This window comes from Choristoneura fumiferana, chromosome 5, assembly GCF_025370935.1.
Source record: "Choristoneura fumiferana chromosome 5, NRCan_CFum_1, whole genome shotgun sequence".
Classification (NCBI taxonomy): Eukaryota; Metazoa; Arthropoda; class Insecta; order Lepidoptera; family Tortricidae; genus Choristoneura; species Choristoneura fumiferana.
This window is the reverse complement of record NC_133476.1, coordinates 11,018,962-11,039,719: the sequence shown is the minus strand read 5'-3', so window position 1 is coordinate 11,039,719 and position 20,758 is coordinate 11,018,962. Positions and strand designations below refer to the sequence as shown.

General features: G+C 35.8%; 1 protein-coding gene across 1 annotated transcript; it reads right to left on the bottom strand.

Moving 5' to 3' along the window:
* Window positions 1-519: 519 nt before the first annotated feature.
* LOC141428100 (A-kinase anchor protein 1, mitochondrial-like) lies at window positions 520-20,160 on the bottom strand. The gene is given in 8 exon segments (XM_074087848.1): window positions 520-2,682; window positions 4,813-4,946; window positions 8,137-8,355; window positions 16,109-16,286; window positions 18,250-18,389; window positions 18,481-18,721; window positions 19,323-19,511; window positions 19,514-20,160. Coding segments are annotated over 8 exon segments (1,800 nt in total). The 5' UTR covers window positions 20,141-20,160; the 3' UTR covers window positions 520-2,610.
* Window positions 20,161-20,758: the final 598 nt, after the last annotated feature.

Sequence of the window (20,758 nt, the reverse complement as noted above, 5' to 3'; positions counted from 1 at the left end):
CCAACCAACTTTACGAGCATGAGAAGTGACAAATATATTAAAATTATTTGAGATATAATTATTAGAGAATAATCTTTTAAAATTTACAGTTTACTTCTTAACCCTTTAACCGCCATTGTCTGAATTATAAGACACAAATTATCCAGCTCATTTCGCCGCAGTCTTATAATGAAGACAAAATTTCATGTAGTTTCTGTGTAGGTGGCGACACGGACACGTACGAACGAAAACGTATTGGCGGTTAAAAGGTTAAAGAGTTACAACCTTCATTCGGGCCTCGTAATACTCATGGTATGCTCTGAATAAAACTATATCAATTCTACGAGATGGTGCACACTAGCTGTTTTGCCTGCAGTTTCTCGGCGGAGCGGGAACGCGGCGCGCACGCGGCGTGCATGCTGCAGTACCTCAAATACATTCTCATTACCTTGAGCCAACCCGTTACTAAAATTTAATGTTGATTGCGTAGGGATTTTCCACAAGTATCGCGGACAGGGATTTGTCAATGAATAAAATAGGTTTTAAGTGGTTTTCAAAACGATAATTTATTTATTTAACCGCAAATATATTAGTTTATATACAATAGGGACGTCAACAATATGCGAACCGAGAGCCAAGTGTTCATATTTAGTCATTACGCTAATAAATTGATTTATCATAGTATAAGCACTACAACACGTAAATTTTAAAATTAACACTGGCTTGTTGCTCAATAAAATAATCCTAAAAGTCAGCGAGTAATCGACGCCGTAAACTATAACAAAAAAAAAGTCACGTCCTAAGCATCCCAAATGCCACGTTCTACACAATACGCATACAAAAATCAAATGCACAAAGGACAACCACTTAATTTTCAACATACTAAAAATACTACAAATATCAAATCGCTTTTTAAATCTACTTACTGTTTCTATTATGTACACTATTAGACTAATGAAAGTCAGGATTACCAACGTTCTCATTAAAAGTCAATAATAATACCTAAACTCAGAAAATTACCATAAGAATATGAAATCGCGTCTCATTTTGCTGTATTTTGACATCTGAAAAGAAGTAAAATGATTGTACTCTATAAAGAGCTAAGTGTTCATCAATTAAAATGGCTAGAAATGTTGCTTCAGTGATCTTTTGTCAATTTGTAAACAAAAGTAGCCTTATCCTAGTAAGATCCAAACTTGGGAATAAAAGTTGATCTACAATTTAAAGTCAGTTAAGGACTCATTTTTGAAAATAAAAGTTTGGACCTCACCAGGTTAATGTGATAAGTACAGAAAAATACAAAAGATACCACGGGTCTGCGTTATTTATTACTAATAAAAAAAATCAGTGCCTTCCATTGTTTCTAGCCATCCCAATTAATAAATCAACAATAAAGCAAAAAATTCCGTACCAATACAAATATCACTTTGCTTGAATCACACTAAGTTTTATCATTATCGCACGTGCAGTTTATACATATATCATTTACATTTATTCTCAGTCATTTATTTACGAACGTAGAATCATCCGAAATACTTGAAGTCTAGTTTATAATCTAAAAAATATAAATAAAATACTTTTTTGTCACAAACAATTTATAGATAAAAATAAGTTAGAATATAGCGAAACCAAGAAAACAAAAGAAGAACAGGCTGTTAGCCCAGAAGATACTAATCAGTACACTTTTATAATTAGACTGGATAAAGTTACGAGATCGTCACTGTCTATGCGACCTCTACTGGTTTCACCTTATTTTTAAAGTAGCTTTGTCGTACTTTCTTGTGACAAATAATATTTTACATACATAGTCGTATGTCGGAAGTTTAACAGAAGCAATCCATTTCTTGAAGGCACATCCATACAAGGCTACGTAGCCCCATAATATAAAAAATTATTCATGTATACGTATACACATGACGCGCTTTCATTTTTGTACAAAATTACGATATTAACGAGAACTGTGACAAAACATTTTTGGCACAAGTAAAAGGTAGCGAATTTTAAACTAAGTTTTGATACAGGAAGAAACAGTTATTGCTTTTTACACCACTGCATGTAGATTAAGAAAGAGTAAATAAAAAATGCAGCCGGCAGTGTAGGTGCTAGTATAACGAGCATCCTGAAACTCTTATGTAAATATTTAAATCTCATGACGTCGTCGTGTTGAACCAGATAGAAATATTTAAAAATACTTAAAAATAAAAGAGACAATTTAATTGCAATGTGTTAAATCTAATTTTTTCATAAGCGTATTGTTATCTATGTTCCGAAGGGGTGCTTAGACATTAACGTTATTATAGTATCAATAGTAAGTTGCAAGCGAATTAGAGCGTCATGATATACAGTCATACTATGCACCGTGCCCTATCATCGATTTGATTTACTACTCATACATAAATAAGTTAATGTTACGAGTACGTTGTGTTCAATACAAAGTATTCATAAGCTATGTTTTTGAACTATGTTTATTGAAGAGCTCCAAGTGCAGAGTCGTAGACTACAAAATACGCAAATAATATTGCGAGAGCGCGTTTGCTTAACTACAATAGGCGGTGCCCGGACGCGCCCGGGCACGCGATAACATGTCGATTGAAATGCAATCCGTATATCTTAGTCAGCGGCGGCCGCAGCTCACGAGTCCGCCGGGATCTCCCACTCCGCGAGCCCGCGGTCCACCAGCTCTCTGTTCAGGAATATCACTTGCTGCGAACGGAGAGACGAAACATGCTTTAATAACGTTCATATCCTGCGTAGCTTAAAACATAAACATTAAGAACAAAACCCGGAATCTAGGTGTATAGGGACTAAAAATATGGTTTACACTAAGAGCTGAGAACGTACAGTCAAGTGCCAAATATTGACACGGCCAATAAAAATGAAAATTGTTTATTTACTTTAAACTTAAGGCTATTTGATTTCAGTGATTGGAACTTCCTAGTAGGTATGCAAACCTGTCAGGAAGCTCCGCTCCTCCATAGCAACAAGTCTCAAACTAGAGATATTTATAAGGTGAATATCTAATTACATTTTCTCGTAAAGTTCGTGTTTATGCTGGAACTAGGCGACATAAAATGACTTTTTATGCTTTAGTGCATAAAATAAAATGTTCGTCTATGACCAAGGCAATCAGGTGTAAACAGCCACAAGCAAAGAAGTTTCTACATATTTTTTATTTTATTTATAACTAAAAAATATAATTATAATAGTAATGCATGGAACAAAAGGTACAGGCCAGTGTAAAAATATGAACTTACTCAAAGTTTCAAAAATAAGTACCCCACAGACTCTTAATCGGACGCAATAAGGCCGTAGTAACCTATTTTTGAGTGGTTCGCATAGATACTTATTTTTGCACTTGACTGTGCATAGTAAGTGAACAATTGTTTCCACCGTTGCTATTTCATTTCCTCGCCATCAAAGTGAAAAGCAGGGTGTAAAACTCGAGCATTAAACCCATTTTCCCCTCGACGTGTCTATTTATACGCACGCTATATGAACGTCTTGGGTAAAATGGCTCGTTGTATGCTCTTGTTGTACAATCTACTATTTCTTTTAGGTACTCACTAAAACTAACTATTTTAAGCACTATATATTAAGGTCGTGTATACATATTTTTGTAACTTTGGCCGTGTCGATATCTTTCCACTTGAATATACAAGGACTAGTGTTTACCCACAGTTACCGCTTCGTACGCGTAAACCATTAGATCCAGCAGTTGAACTGAAATTCCGGGATCAAACTAAATTTTCTCAAAAATTATATCATGGTCTTCATTGATGTTGCTCCAAAAACAACTGGCAAATTTCATGACTACCCAGCGATTAAGATTTCGAGACTTTATCCCAACCCTGTGGGAATATTAAGATAAAAAGTAAGTATCGTCTTATTTTTATTTCAGGTGTATTTCAGCTATCTATAGGGTCAAGTGTCCAACAATGAAACACATAAAATTCAAAATTTCGTAAATCTTTTGTTTTGACAGATAGAAGTCTGAATTTTTTACAGTTTCTAGGTAATTTTATTGGGTTTCGGACGACATAAACAGTATTCTTTAGGAATGTGTAGTATGTCATCAAAAAAATAAAAAGTAAAAAATAGGAAATATTTCACTGTGTGAAAACTAATATAATCTGTTTCATAATTTAAAGACGTATTTATGTAAATGGACGAATATAATCAAAACAGTTTTTAACTTCAGCCTTATTAAATGTCCCAAGCGTAAATGTTTCATTGTTGACTACCTAAGGTATTTTATATTAACCTCGAATTTTTGCCTGCTAAATTGTGTCACTTTAACACGTGATCTGGTCCACGATAATCTACGAAATATGTGTAATGTTAGGAAAGTATGAAATATATTGAATTTCTACCATAATTTAATGAAAAATCTCCAAATATGCTATTTTTTTTTACGTTTGTGCCAATAATACTTAAAAAGCTCCATAGACACGTTCTGGCAATGTGGCACTTTAGAAATATGGCAAAGTTTCACTGTGTACTTAAGTCATTTTAATCCGTTAGCCGTTTCAACGCGAAAGAGTAACAAACAATCATACATACATACACAACACACACACACATTTTCGCCTTTACAATTTTAGTAGAATATCTGCGGTGCAATATGAGTACAGATGTGATTACATTTGAGTTTCTTGCTGGGTTTTTCCGAACCGGTAGTAGATTTTTTTTGACATCCATAAGTGCTTCTTATAAATAGCCTAAATTAAATAAAGATATTTTAACTTGACTTTGACTGACATAACAAATACTAATTTCCTGTTGTTTTCAACAGTCAGAAATTCGTCTCTACTATGTCTTAACAGTAGCGGTTACCTGCGGGTGCAGCGTGAGGTAGAGATGCACTAGCGGCAGCCCGGCCTCGTCGTAGCCTGCAACCTGCGCATGCAGCAGCTGCCCCGCGGTCAGACCCGCCATTATACGAAGGGCCTCGCTGCTCCATTCAGATTCTAAACATATACAGATATTTTAATGACTTGTGACCATTTTACTTATGATATGATAAGAAAAAAAAAGCCATTACAGTCTTAAAAATGATAAATAGGCTAGATTCCTAAAAATAGTATATTATTTAATCAGTCTGTGTAAGTTTTTCAAAAATGATCGGACACGGTATTCTTACTTTTGTCAATCAAACAAAAAAAAAGGAAGATAGCTAGTTAAAGTTCCGCGTGACGTTCATACCCTAGCAGATTTTTTTAGTAGAGTCATGTCACGCACGGGTCACGGGCGCACTTTCCAACTTCGACGCGTCATTTGCAAACATAGCACTATAGGAGGCATTTTGCGGGCACGTCATTAATTTTAATATACTAGTATCCGTACTAAGTATTTATAAATTATCTAGTAGTTTAACCCGTTATGTCTAAATAATGTATTATCAAAATTAAATCAATCTCAATTTTCCAACATAATGCGTAAAAAATTTACTGTTAAAAAATTTAGAAAAAATATTGATTGTATATTCCCAAAATATGCCGACGAGGTAATGTATAAAATATTTATATAAATATTCAATATTACTTGTTTTTAACCCCCGACGCGAAAAAAGGTGTTCTAAGTTTGACCGCTGTGTGTCTGTCTGTCTGTGGCACAGTAGCTCTTAAGGAGATCCCATGCCCCAATGACCTTCGATCTGAATTCCTTAGTTTTCTAATGATTTTTGTAGCTTATTATATTAAGAACAACGGCTGTAAGCAATATAGTATCCCATATTTACTTCAAAGTTCATTGTTTTCGAGATATTTGGCATCAAAGTTGAATAATTTTAGGCCAAAAAACTGGTTTTCTGGCCATAACTTTTGTGTTAATTAGTTTCAAATGAAAACCCTCGACCAGTTTTTAGAGACGTCAAAGACGAACCCAAATATGTAGATTTCGTATATGTTAGATCTTTCACGTCAATAGAGATACGAAATAAGTGTTTTTTCAGACAATGTTAAAAAAAAAACATACAAAATTAAGTATTCATGGTTTTCAAAATCCAGTAGACAAAAAGGGAGATAAAAGATTGGAGAACCGATAGCCGTTTGAGTTATTATCTGTAGTGCAAAAGTAGGAGATACGATTCAAAACTTGTCAAAAATCGATGAAAACCTCGGGTAGCCCCTTAAAAGGGTGGACCTATTCGAATGGTTTTTTTTACTTGAAAGCAGGTTTTCTAGCGATGGCTCTTAGACACGTTTTATCAAAATGGGTTCAGCCGTTTTTGAGATATTGAACTTTGAAGTGACAATGTCGGGGGTTTTCTAACTTTTTGTTGGTTAGGTTATATTTAAAACATATTGGCTTCATACACACACACATACATATTCATACATATTGTACATTCAGGTACCTAACGTACAGCACCTATTAATAAGTAAGGAGTAATAATACTAAGTATAAATACTTTCTTCTGACAACTCGAAAATTAATTGGTTTTTTTTTTGTAAACTTTACCAACCGACGTGCCCGCAAAATGCCTCTTAGTGCTGTTTTGTCATTTGTCATTTTTGTTTGATTGACAAAAGAGAATATACGTGTCCAATATTTTATGATAATCTAACCAAGGGACTAAATGGAATATTTTCTTTTTACCCAGGAACTACCCAATAATTTCTATGCAATTCTTGATGGCGGCTAGGTAGGGCATTAATTGAATTTAGCTTGTAATTAATTAGGATATGAGCCTATTCTTGAGTCCAGAATTAAGAGAACCAACTTGACAGTTCATTACACACAAATGTTGCCACAGATTCACCAGTGCTGTAATATCGATATAAAATATGTATATTAGAGAATTGTTTTATTTGAAAGATTTCGAATAAATCTGTTGAACATCGGTAAGGACGCCGTCCGTCTTTTTGTTTAGTTGACATTTCATATTGTCATATCATTGTCATCAATAGTTTAAAATTATTTCTTTGTTTTTATCTTGTCCTAGTAAGACATACGATATTATGGATTTCGAAGGAGGCCTATATAATTGTATAATGTATGGTATAGGCAAGTCTGTGTGTGCGGGAGGTATGGCTACGAATACCAGATAGAACACAAATCAAATTGGTGTTAGGTGTAGTCGCGCAATGAATAGGTTCGTCGTTTTTAGGCCTAAAGCTATGGAAATAAAGCCCAAAAGTGACAAACATTTTCTTTCCTCGTCTACACAAAGTTATATCGACATATTCCTATGCCTTCTGGACTCGAGTATAGGAGGAAATAGTTTCCAATATATGAATAAATATTAATTAGTTTTTAGTAAATAGTTTTTAGTAAGCATCAACTAATTTACAACCAATGGCGTGCAGCATGCAAAGCAGATGGGAACTACTCACCGCGACTGGTAAAAAATTATGATTCGGAAAATTAATGATTAAACACAGACAGAATTTAGATTAAGTATAATTTTAATATATACAATTATAGAACAAAGTCGGGTTTGTTGGAACACTTATAACTCGAGAACGGCTGGACCGATTTTCATGGTGTTTGATTTGTTGTATTTGTCTCCGTCCCGAATAGCAGAATAAGTATTAAAAACATTGGAAAATTGTCGAAAAAATTAAATAAAAGAAAAAACATTTTCCTATTCAAAATGAACACCGGTTGAACAATGGTTTTGTACCTGTCAAACATCTAATGTTCATTCCGTCGATACAGTAAACTCTCCCCTCAAATTAAGGAACGTATTTAAATAAAAGTTTCGAGTTGACAATATATATCCCAATATTCGGATAATGGCGTATTTTAGCTTTAAAAATGTAGAATAATGTCAGTAATGAAAAAGGATTGACATATATATTGGTTGTTAAATATTTATGCGTGCGTTCAGAAATTTATTTTGTGTAAATTAAAGAAAAAAGGCGCCGTTGTTGGTATGTTATCATAATTTAATGTAGCGTTTTTTCGGGCAGGACAACGTCTGCCGGGTCCGCTAGTATAGTTATAAAAGAAGCGTCAGTAAATGGAAAAAATTGCAAGTAAACGGATAACAAACAAAAGATTGAAATGAGTGTTAATAGCGTCACTGTTCCATATTCAAGAAGCGTAAGTGTTTAATGAACTAATCGAATTTACCAGAAATTTGATAGCGCAGAATGTCAATTACATAATTAATAACAAGCATGGAGATGAAGCGTAGATTAATAAGAGTTTAACCATTGTTTGCTGGTTTGACGAACGCCAGAAGGGCTTCTGTGGCCTGGAAGGGCAGGGTCATGAAATCGGACCGGATCTGTTTGAGCTGGTCGTTGTCGACGGTGAGGTAGCCGCCGAAGTCGACGAGTTTCACGACTGATGTGTCATTGTCCTCCGAGGTTGAGATCACTTGCGCGCGATACCAGTTGTTCTCGGTCGGCGCCGCGCAGATAGAGCCCTCTGCAACAAACAAGCACTCGGTTATGGAACAACAACTTAGATATTTATTTGTCAAAAATGTTAAGAGCAGGTTTAGATTATTAGTCCCAACCATGATAGCCTATTAATATTTATTTTTAGGATCCTGATAAATTTTGGAACTAAATCTCTGTAATTTCTTTATTTTCATGTTACATTTTGAAAGTGTAACCTACTACTACTCTAATTGTAAACTTCTGTGCTGGTTGGTTTTTGGCGTTACCCAGCCATATTACACTTATCGTCACTACTTAAAAAAAAGTTTGTATATCAAAATCGAAAAAAAAATCTGAGAAGGAAAGGTACAAACTGTCCGGCTCAGATTTGTTTTATTATTGTTAGAGAGTAGTCTCCCAATCCGCACTGGGCCCGCGTGGGAACTATGGCCCAAGCCCTCTTGTTCTGAGAGGAGGCCTGTGCCCAGCAGTGGGACGTATAGACTGGGATGATGATGATGAGAGAGTAGTCTAAAACACGTATTTTTTTAATGACTAAAAAAACTAAAAAAAAAAAATACGTGTCGGTCGGTCATATACAAAAATAAAACAAATCTGAGCCAGACAGTTCGGTACCTTTTCCTGAGCGAACTTAAAGAAAATTATTTCAAGGGTCAATTTTGTGGAAGAGAATTTTTTTGAAGTAGTGATTCACTAGGTAATTGTATAAGCGAGTGTCGCACTGTGAAGGTGACATCAGTATGCCGCACACGCCTAGTCGCCTAGTGTCCGTAACCAACACGATTATAATCGAAATTTGTCGTCGTAAACGCGGTAGAAAATACTACCCCAATCTTATGCAGTTGATCTGCAAAAAAACTAGTGCAAGTGCTGTAAAGCGAACAAGCTTGAAGTGGTCAATCGAGCACTGCTGGGCTTTTTACTAACTTTAGTAAACTAGTTTTCAATAAAAATAATAGTACGCAATAAATATAAGTATACAGGTAATATGTATTTAATTAAAATAAGAAAATAACATTAAATGAATAGACACATACTTAAAAACACAACACAAGATACAACAATATGATAGGAAACAAGATAAATAAAAACTACATAAATATACCTAACTATAAAAAGAAAACACCATCTAAGAGGCACTGCTGCGGCATAGACCCCAGCACACTGGTGGCATTAGACGTGGGTAATCTCAACTCCGCGAAGTGATCTGACTCACTAGATCCAGCTCCGGTGTCGGTACCGAATCCGCTTATTGAATCCGACTCCTTTATTGACTCCGGTTCTTTCGAGCGATTATTAATTTATCTATGGCCGATCCGCCCCGGCTCGGTTCGGTCGGTCGGTGTCGGTACGGTACTGCGGTGACCGAACTGAAGTACAGATTCGTGAGAGAGAAAGATTCGTTCGTTAGTCCAAGTCCGAGTACCGAACCGAACCAACCAACCAAACATAGATAATAAGATCCAAGTCCAAGATCCGATCCGCAGGGCTACTACGAACCGAACCGAACCGGCCAACCAAACATAGATAATAAGATCCAAGTCCAAGATCCGATCCGCAGGGCTACTACGAAACTCCAAAATCGAAGTTCGTGTCGTGCGGTCCCTCTGACACTTATACTATTTAATACGAGAGCGAGAGGGACGGTACGATACGAACTTCGAGTTTCGTAGTAGCCCTGCCGATCCGATCCGAGCCGAGCGAGAGCGAAAGCAGACGGACGGAGCGAGTCAGTGTGAGTGAGCATGACGGCGATCACGAGCGAGGCGAGCCGCTCGATCCAGTCGGAGTTAGTAACTCCGGAGTCAATAAGATTTGAAAGGAGTCATTAAGGGATTCGGATCCGCTTGAGGATCTGACTCTTTTGAATCTTCAGATCCGGATTTACCCACCTCTAGGCGGCATTACCTCTCTGTACGGTCAGAGAAATTTGCTGGAAGAGGTAAGCGCCAGCTCTGGGGTCTCCTGAGGTCTCTATCAGTATCAGAGATAAATATAAATTTCTGTATAATAGTGTGATAATTTCCATGACAATTATTTTAAGTATTCATTGGTCGAATAAAATGCTTTATTCTTAAAATTAATCCTCATTTACCTTGGTACGCCATAATCTGCGGATGACTTTACCGATTTCATCTTTCTCTTTGATAAAGGTTTTTATTAAAAAGCATAATTAAGAAAGTGAATGCTATATTGCACGTTACAACATTTAAAAAACACACGAATATTTTATACTAGATGAAAACCCGGCTTCGCTCGGGTAAAATGTAGACTCATAATAATTAATATGTTTAAAAAAAATTGCCAGTAAAGACTGTCGTACTTATCGAAAAATCTGACGTATATTCCCAGCCTTAATTATTATCACAAACACTTTAACGGCTAACCTACGTATCGGTATTTCACCAGTAGATATCTCTCCTAAATCTTATTTGCCCAAATAACTATGATGTCTCTGTCTCATAAACAAAGAAATTAGACCTAAAGGGCCCCATATACGATACGATTCGTCTGTACGATCAATCTGATGAAAATCGACGAAACGTACCGTGTTTGGTGTGTGGTCAGAGGTCACAATGGAGAACGAAATGCAAACCTGTGACACCTGTGACACGTGATGCCGTGACACTAACGCCACTTAGTTGTGATGACTTTGACATGTTTACTTCGCAACGCCATTATATACTTAGTAATTTATTCAAGTTTTTTGAAAATACTCGATAATCCGTATTTTCCGCCTACAAGTTGTCGACTCGGATTGACTAATTTTTTACGCTCTTCTATTTGATGTACATTTCGTTCGAGTCTACCGTACCCCTGGACAAAATTATTAATATAGATTATATCTATAGACCAGCTCTCCCCGTCCCGGATCCGCACGGGTACAATATTCAAAATAACCCTCCTTTGGACAGTCGGGTAAAAAGGTCTCCGTGCCGGTAGCCCGTAGTTAGAATGGGCAAAATTTTAAAGAAAACTGGCCAAGTGCGAGTCGGACTCGCGCACGAAGGGTTCCGTACCGTTATCTACAACATTAGTCTAATAATGAGAATAATGACATTAGCAAAAAACGGCAAAAAAATCATGTTTGTAATATGGGAGGTCCCCTTAAATATTTATTTTAATTTAATTAATTATTTTTAAAGTGAATATCCAACTAAATATTTTTTGTTTCTTGAATACATATTTCAAACGTGTACTTGTTGCGGTTATTAACATCAAGCAAAAATAATATTATTGTTTTTGGTAGGGTATTTATTGTTATAGCGATACGATAATCACGGTTCATGAGATTCAGCCTGATGACAGACAGACGGACAGTGGAGTCTCAGTAATAGGGTCTCGTTTTTACCGTTTGGCTACGGAACCCTAAAAAGGTGTCTAATCTAGTCTAGGACAGAGTTTACACACATTTTCAGCTCCACTTCCCAAAACTACTTACACCCGACCCGTGCGAAGCAGGCGCGCGTCGACGTAAATGAAATTTTTCTGTTAGATTGATATTTTTAAATTCGTAATCCACATATATTCGTATTTTCAATGGAACGTCCGATTTCAATGATTCAAAAAGTAATCTACAGGTATTGAAACAGTCTTGAATATGAAATAATTTATTTAGATAAGGATGAATATGAAGGTATGGATAAAATGGTCTGATTTTAGACGGCATTTTTATCAACTTTTAAAATGTAAAAAAGTAGTTATAGTGACATAACTACAATAGTTGGACGTATGTATGGGATCGCGAAGATTTTTGTAGGTATTGATATAATAATATGTATTCTTTAATATTGTAGAACATTTTTTTGTTTTATCTTTATTAGTTTCCGCAGCGCATGCGATGAAAGACATTTTATGACTATTTTTAGGGTTCGTCATGTCTGTCTGTCTGTCCGTCCGTATGTCACAGCCGCTTTTTTCCGAAACTATAAGAACTATACTGTTGAAACTTGGTAAGTAGATGTATTCTGTGAACCGTATTAAGATTTACACACAAAAATAGAAAAAAAAAACAATAAATTTTGGGGGTTCCCCATACTTAGAACTGAAACTCGAAAAAGATTTTTTTTCATCAGACCCACAGGTCTTCGAAATTGATATGGAGGTTTCTAATATCATTTTTTTCTAAACTGAAATGGTAAAATGTCCCCCCCCCCTGTAACTTCTAAAAAAAAAAAAATATGATGTACGATGCAAACTTCCACCGAAAATTGGTTTGAACGAGATGTAGTAAGTAGTTTTTTTTAATACGTCATAAATCGTAAAGTACAGTATTAAACATGAAAACGAACGAGTAGTAGTAGTACATTGTATCTTAAGGGCAAGAAGTAAGGAATTACGAACGCAAGTCTATTACAAGGCCGAAGTCGAAGACAGGACTTTCTGAATCGATTATTATAATATTCCCGTATCACCCGTGAGAGATATGTATACAATATTTTATCTCATTTGAGAGAAAACGAATAAAAAGTGAAACATCCAACTTGAATTTTTTGTCACAGCTTACGAGCAAAATGATAAAAAGAAAGTAAAGGTTCTGATAGAGTTGAGTATTTACTTTAATAAAATATCAAGCAGTTGTTAAAATTGGTCGAACTAAAGAACAGACAGAGCCAGGTTATACGAGTACTCGTATAGTCAAAAAGCGAAAGGTTAGGTACCAACATTTTTGTGAACTTTCTATAAAAACGCTGTGTAAATGCTCTATTAAATCTCGAAGCAATTTTTCTGCTGATGCTAGGAAAATAATGCTCTTATTTATTTTGTGCGATCTTATATGTCACGTAACAATAGCTTGACTACTCAAGTCAAGCACTTTGTGACGTATTATCATTATCATTGAAACTAATGAAACTCGACCTTTAGTAATTCATAAAGCTTGTCCTTAGCAACGACAAGAATTTCCCAATTCAGCTAATATATGCAAGGTAGGTATTTAAAAGAATATTGCAACGTTGACCTAGACAGGGGCCGGTTTAAGTAGTTTGCCTTTCACGGGCGGGGGAAGGCGGGCATATCCGGATAATGGTAGGTTAGTGATCAGACACTTCAATTTGAAGTGTGTTTAAAGGTATAACAGCGCCCACTTTCCATATAACATTTTGAAACAGGTAATTTAGCAGATATCTGCTAGCGCGATGATGATAGTATTCGCCAAAAATAAAATGGAAAACCGACTATATTTAGTGCGGTGATACGGATCCTTTCGTGCGAAAGTCCGACTCGCACTAAGCCGATTTTTTTACTTAACCCCTGAGGCTCGAAACGTTGAACACATCTATTTAAACAAGATCTTATCTGGTCAAAATAGATGAGAGTTAATATGTAATCTTAAAAATAGGTGAACATTAATTGCTGATAACTAATGATAAGAACAGTTTATGATTCATGATTATGCCTTCATTTCGTTGGCGCCTAACCTAATTATTTCTTTGGCTCTGGTTAAACTAGTAAAAATCTTAGTTTTCGTTAAGCAAGTGTATTGCTAATAATAAACAATAGTACGTTATTGCAGAGACCGCGAAATAGGGGATTGCCGGCCGAGTGTTAACGAGGCCATCTAGAGATACGAGGCCGACAATCCCTGTTCGCGGACGAGGCTTGTATAGTGCTTTTCTCAAATAAATCCAAGGAAATAATACCATGTCACTTGATGATGAACTCATATCGGAAACAATAACACTTATTTTAATTAAAAACCACTCGTTTAAGGTTTAATCCGTAGTAATTTTTTTTTCCTATTTCCGGTAGACATACGCGCGCTATGTTTTTTTAATTGGCAGTATGCCATAGATAGTCAATAAAATAAATTAATACCCACTGAAACAAAAGACAATCTCTTTGCTGGCCATGACCGGAAATGTATTCAATTCCATAACTATCCTCTAATTTTAAATTAGAACGAATCTTCAATAAGTTCTATACAATGACGTACTTGGCGTTCTATGATCACGAAGATAAGGACGACATTTCCTTGGATGTTTGAGAAAATAATATTATTTCGGAAATCTTGACGAATAAATAGAAAAACACATTGGTGCGGCATGTCTGAAATCTACGTAGATCCGTGTGACTCGCAACAAATTAACTACATACCTATTATTTATATACCCTCTTTCTAGCCCTGAGACAAGACACGCTACTACAAAATTTATCAGTTTTATATTGTTCAACTATGAAGGATTAATTTCAAGGCGAATAATAATTTTAAAAGTCAACCGATTTTGTACAATTATAAAGGGAGCAAGGTCGAATCTTAAGTGCAGATTTGTGAACAAAATCGATACGCACTATGATTTATACATTCAGGCGTAAATAAATTCGTCTATATCAATGAAGCACAACCTTATTACCTTGCTCCTCTGTTACCACAAACCAACGCAACGTGGAGTTCACATAGCCCGCGGTATAGTGTAGCGATGACCGTTAATGCGTTCAGTTCAAAATAAGGTAGGTATCGTGGGGGATTGAGCAATACGCGGGGCGAGCGGGCCTAGCAAGCGTAAGCGCTGATTGGCGCTCGCGATGTCACATGCGCTGAAATTGACGGTCAGTGCTCAGTGATACACTTACGCGCTGCGGTGGTTTGTAAGATAATTTTCAATTTTCACAATAGTACATTTTGATTATAGGAAACTGAAATTTGGCGTTTAGGTTCTTTGGGAGTGTAAAGGAGCACTACTAAAGAATTTCCCGAAATTCTGACGGAAATTCTGACTCTGACTTCAACTGAGCTGATTAAAAAAAAAACTATTGGTGAAATATTTTTAAAAATATATACCGTAAACAATAGAAGCCTGTTTCATATCAATCACAGTGTGGTTTTCTATTGAATTCACTGATTCCTATCCCACGGGAATCCTATATCGCGTAGGTACGAAGTCGCGGGCAAAAAAAACAAGTAGGTTGTCTAATATTACACCCCTGACCTGAAGATGTGAAACAGGGCTTTTGAAATTCGAAAATTTGCAAATATAATCCTCCGAAAAATCAGTTAAAACAAGAAAATAAAGATCGTGGAAAGTAAATCTGTGTTACCCCAAATTTAACGCGAGCGAAGCCGCGGGCAAAAGCTAGTATTTATATATTTACATATAGAATATTTATAGTCCTGTGAATTTATTCAGTAACTAATAAATGAACCATAGAAATTCAGATTCTTAATTTCAAGTCGTGAATAATTTGTCGCGAATATTTGACGTTTTGCATTTAAACAAAAGACTGTCTTCTTGCAGGCCTAGGCCTGCAACAGTATATTTTGAAGCCTGTTTTAAGGAACACATTATAAACATTACATAGCATGTTTGAGAAAACGCATTTTTTCCGAGTAGCGATTTTTCATGATGCGTTTTATAATGATCGCGTCTATTTTTTTAATAGGTAGGTTAGGTTCGTTATGTATCTTCAGATGCCCGACCGAAGGGCAGACCGCCCAGAAAAAGGAGCCCGTGTGGACATAAGGCGTGGGTTGCCTAATGCTGCTGAAAATATATGCGACTGATAAAATAATGTACTGGTAAAATAAGCGACAAAAATAAAACGCGATTATTATAAAACGCTTCATGACAAAGCGCTGCATGAAAAAAGACGAATAAATAATTTTTCGATCATGAAAAACCGCGATGTTAAAATTCGCTACAATGAAAAAATGCGATTGTGAAAATTATCTGAAAAAACGCTGCGGTCTATATGAACTACACGTTACGTTGGTTTGTGCGGTAGCAGAGGAGCAAGGTAATACGCCTGAAAAAGGGGGTTAACCTTGTCAAGTTTCTTACCTTTTACAGGACGTGGGAGGGCTGGTACATCCGGGTTTTGATAGGTGGCAGCCATTAGGCGGTGCAGGGCGTGCAACGAAGGGAACGTCGGGTGCAAGGGCTGCTGCAGGAAGAAGTGTCCCGCGCTCACCAGGCACGTCATTATCGTGTCGTTGTTCACCGACTCCACGAGCTGCAACTAACAAGATAAGCATACACCGTTCAAGGCATCGATAGAGTATGATAGTAATGAATGACTTGGAAATGAAATGGTGTGAAACTGTTCACTCATTCTGTTAACACTACATTTTTTTTACACAATGTTTTTCTTTATTTCCGTTGAGAGGGGAGAGGGAGGTTAAATTTGCCTTATATAACCTCCCTCTGCCACTTGTATCTTTCTAAGTTTCGAATATAATAATCAATGATAAAATTTAAGCACTATGGGTAGTTATTTTAATAGCTTCTTTACTTTAGACTAGCTGTTGCCTGCGTTTCCGTCTGCGAAAAACTCGTTTATCGCTATCCCGTGGCAACTATGCATTTGCCAGGTTAAAAACAATCCTATAAGTTTTTCTCAAAAAGTTGCCCTGCTGCCTGCTGCTGTTGCTGATTTCATGAGAAATTGACAAGAAATCAGTTTTGTCAAGAAATTATTAGCCCAAGGACAAGATCATAAAACATCCAAAATGTCTTGACGTCAAGAAAACGTCACGAAATCTTGTGAGGTGAATCGTAATTTTGTAACTACATCAGGGCGAATATTCAGCGTTTTTTTATTCGTCATTAGTGTCTTCACAGGTGTTATTAAAAAAGCTAATGCTCAGGGTTTTTTTTAATGAAAATTTAAGACAATGCCGATGCTAAATTTAGCGTGATTAAAATTCTTCTGACTTGTCTTTCCGTTGTGCTATAATAAACGTGGGACGCTAATGACGTTTGACCGCACGGTCAAAACGCTCGACTATTCGCCTATCAAAACTTTCTATTGGATCCAACAACAAAGATTATCTCGCTTGTTGAAAACAAAACTGACACTAAACGAAAAATGACAATTTTAGTTTACCCGCCTTCTACAAACTATCTGGCGAGACGCACGCAATGCATTACACCTTCATATTTAAATATTTACATTAGTTGCCGAAAGATGGCGGTAGTGTCACTAAATCAGACCGAGACCAAGCACGGAGCGGAGCTGTTATGAGGGTGAATGAAAAAGTGTCACTATACGAATAATGACGATTTTATGTCGATTGTTATTTTTTAAACGGGAATTTTATTAACTTTAAACGACATATTTTGCATAGCGCCGCTTTGAGTAACATTTTTTCAAAATAAACTAAAATTAAACCATGAACAGACACTTTTCATTTAGTGTCAGTTTTCAAATAAGAATGGCTAAAGAAAGTTTTATAACGTTACTCATAAACTGTACTTCTTTGTTAAAATAAAGTCATATATTGAAAAAGTAGAAGACAACTGTGATAAAATTTTGAAAATGAAAAACGACATCAAAATGACAACTAACCAATATATAGTTTGAATGTTTAAAAGTGATTAATAAATACACCTCAAGTTAGTTACACATCGTAAAAGGCCACTCAAAAGTTTAGATCGCCATACTGAAAAGTAGCACTTTTTGTATTGTGTAATTTTTGTTTTCAACAATCGATCTGACTTTTTATCACTTTTTGCACAAGGTTTTGTATATATTAAAAAAAAACTTATTTTTTGTGGTGAAATAACTGAAAAATTTAAAAATGGACAACTTTTTGAGAAATAATAGTCCTCCCCAGAGCCTTAAACTACTAAAGAGGTAGACAGGTTACTTCTGCATTTAAATTAATGGTAGGGATGGATGGATAGAGTTGAATCGATTTAGATGGAATTTGGTATGAAAATAGTTTAAGGCTCTGGGAAGAACATATGATAGTTTTTACCCGGAATTGCTTCCTTAACAAAAACTATTTAATGCCCATAGCATAATAAAATAATGCAGTAAAGCTAAATAAGTGATGTAAATTAATGTTTACCTACTCATGTTTTTTATTGATGTTAAAAAATATCAACCATTTTATTATCTTATTTTTTACTTTTTTTAGTAAATTATTATTAGTTATAATTACATTTAGGATATCATAATGATGTTAATTAGTACTTACTTGAAGGAACTCTGGTACAAGAGGCACAAGTCTCTGACATAATTCAGCACTTATTTCTTGTAAGGAAAAGTTAGGGAACCGTTTCTCAGGGAATTTTTCTCTAATCATGTCTAACGCTGCTTCAATCTCACTCTGAGTTCCTGTGAAAAACAAAAAAAATATAGTAAAAAAAATAACAACTAATCATTATTAGATTATTACCCATACATTTAAAAATTAAATTATACTCACCTTCAACTGCACAAATCTTTTGTTTCATTGAGTCAGGATGTCTTCTGACGTTTACACTTGCACCAGTTTTAGCTTTAATTTGGGTTACGAATGAACCCTGTTTTCCTATTAATAGGCCAACCAGGGCCTGGGAAATGAGGAATTGATGTACTCTAAGCCCACCTTCAGCAGGAACTATGTTCATACCAGCAGGGGGAGGACTGGCTGCCTCTGAACAACCCTTTCCACTGTCACTGGAGCCCTAGAACATACAACAGGAACCAGTAGTCAAATGCCTGTCATACCTAAATGTGAATACAAATATACATTTGCCAGGCCAGCAATAGTTGAATGGAAATGTTTTATAAAAACATGTATTTAGTTACACTCATAGGCAATTATACTCTACAATAACACCTTCAGAGTGTACCCAGCAATTTTGTAACCAGCTGACTGCTGTGACAATTATAGTAAAAAATAAAATATGCATGATAATGATACCTACTCCATAGTAACAATCACACATAGTAAGCACAAAAAACATGTACCTAGACCATGGAAGGGTTATGCTCATGATATTGTGGTCATCATTTGCCTATTTGGCTGAAAGCTGAAGAAAGATGTGGAACAAAATGAATGATATGCACTTTTCCCAGTTACTAATGAATAAGCACCACTCAAAATCCAAATGCAATGTACCCAAAATATTAATATTTTTGTTACAATTTTCAATATTATGGACTCAAAAACCATCAGTTTTATTAATATTTAGTTATGTTTCTCCCTTATTGTTTAATTGACCTGCATGAGTGTATTAAAATAATGCTAAAGTAATTCAAATAATTTAGATAATTGCTAATTACCTCACTATGATTATCAGAGAAGTGACACATTGATGGACTAGCTAATATAGGATCAACAGGACTGTGGTTAGCAGAATCTCTCTCTGAAATGCGTCTTGTAGGAGTTGTTGAGTACCTATTATTACCACTGTCACTACTATCACTAGGTTGATCATCTAAATTATTATTAGTTTGCAATTCTTCTGTATCAACTGTTTGCTCTCCTCTATTGTGTCCCCTGTAGATGATGCAGATTCAAACCTGGTACAGGATGGAGGAGAAGCTTCAAGTGATCCAGAAACTTCTTTAGATATGCCAACATTTGTATCACCATCAGATTGGCAGGAAATTTGCTCAAAATCATTTTTTTTTAATGCCATCTCAGGTTCATTTACAGAAAGCTGTTTCAGGGGTGACTCTTTGACAATGAAAGATCCTTGTTTTGGAGCAAGACTCATCACTATTTTCTGGCTTCCGACATAAGAAGCTCTCTTGTCTTTGTCCAGGGACTTCTTTCTTATAATCTTCTCTATCTCCAAGTCAATCTCTTCATCAGTCAATTCAAGAGATGAGGATCGCTGGGAGCTGCTGCCTCGAGGTACAATGTCAATGGGTGATGACTTGATAATGGAGCGTTCTGCTCTACCCACTGGGGATGCACTATTAGCCTCAATTTCAGCTTTCAGGGCCTCTGCAAGTTCTTCTTGCAAACATTTTATTCTTTCTCTTCCTCCAGGGTCAGATTTGGCAAATTCCCTCTTTTTTCGAAACCAGAATATACCAAGTAATACTGCTATTGAAGGGACTGACCACATAAAAAGCTGGCGGCAAGGAACCATTGTAATAAGCCACTTTTATCAACAATCTAAAACAAAAAGTGTACTTCGTGAGATATTTATGATATAAACATTTTTGATGTTTCAGTGGGGATAATGGACTTCAGCATTCAGTACACTTCAACATTGATAACTGTATGTTAATAAGTTTGTATGCTAAACCAAATGGTGATAAATTTTCATGTAGGTAATGAAATATGAACTTTGTATATATTTATATTAACATAGGACAGCAATAATAACAAGATGAAAAAACAAAAATGTATAGAGCATTTTCCAGAATGTAATAACAGTAGCACCAACAATTGCATGTCTTGGGCGTTGAATGTCAGTAAAGGATGCCTTTAAGGTAGCTTTAAGGGCACTTAAGCCAGTATCATTAAATATAGAAGGTAGATGACTATCTTTAATATCAAATCATACTATAAACTGGTTAACTTCTTTAACTCCAGGAATGGTTCATGATCACAAGTGTGAAGTGTGGTCAAAGAGTCTGATGGGATGACACTGAACATGTTGAGAATAATATTCTCATGTGTTTAGGGAAAATTTAACTTGATGTTGAGTAGGTTACTATTACTACGAAGTCATTTGTGTCTGTCTAGCTTTGTTTTTTACCTA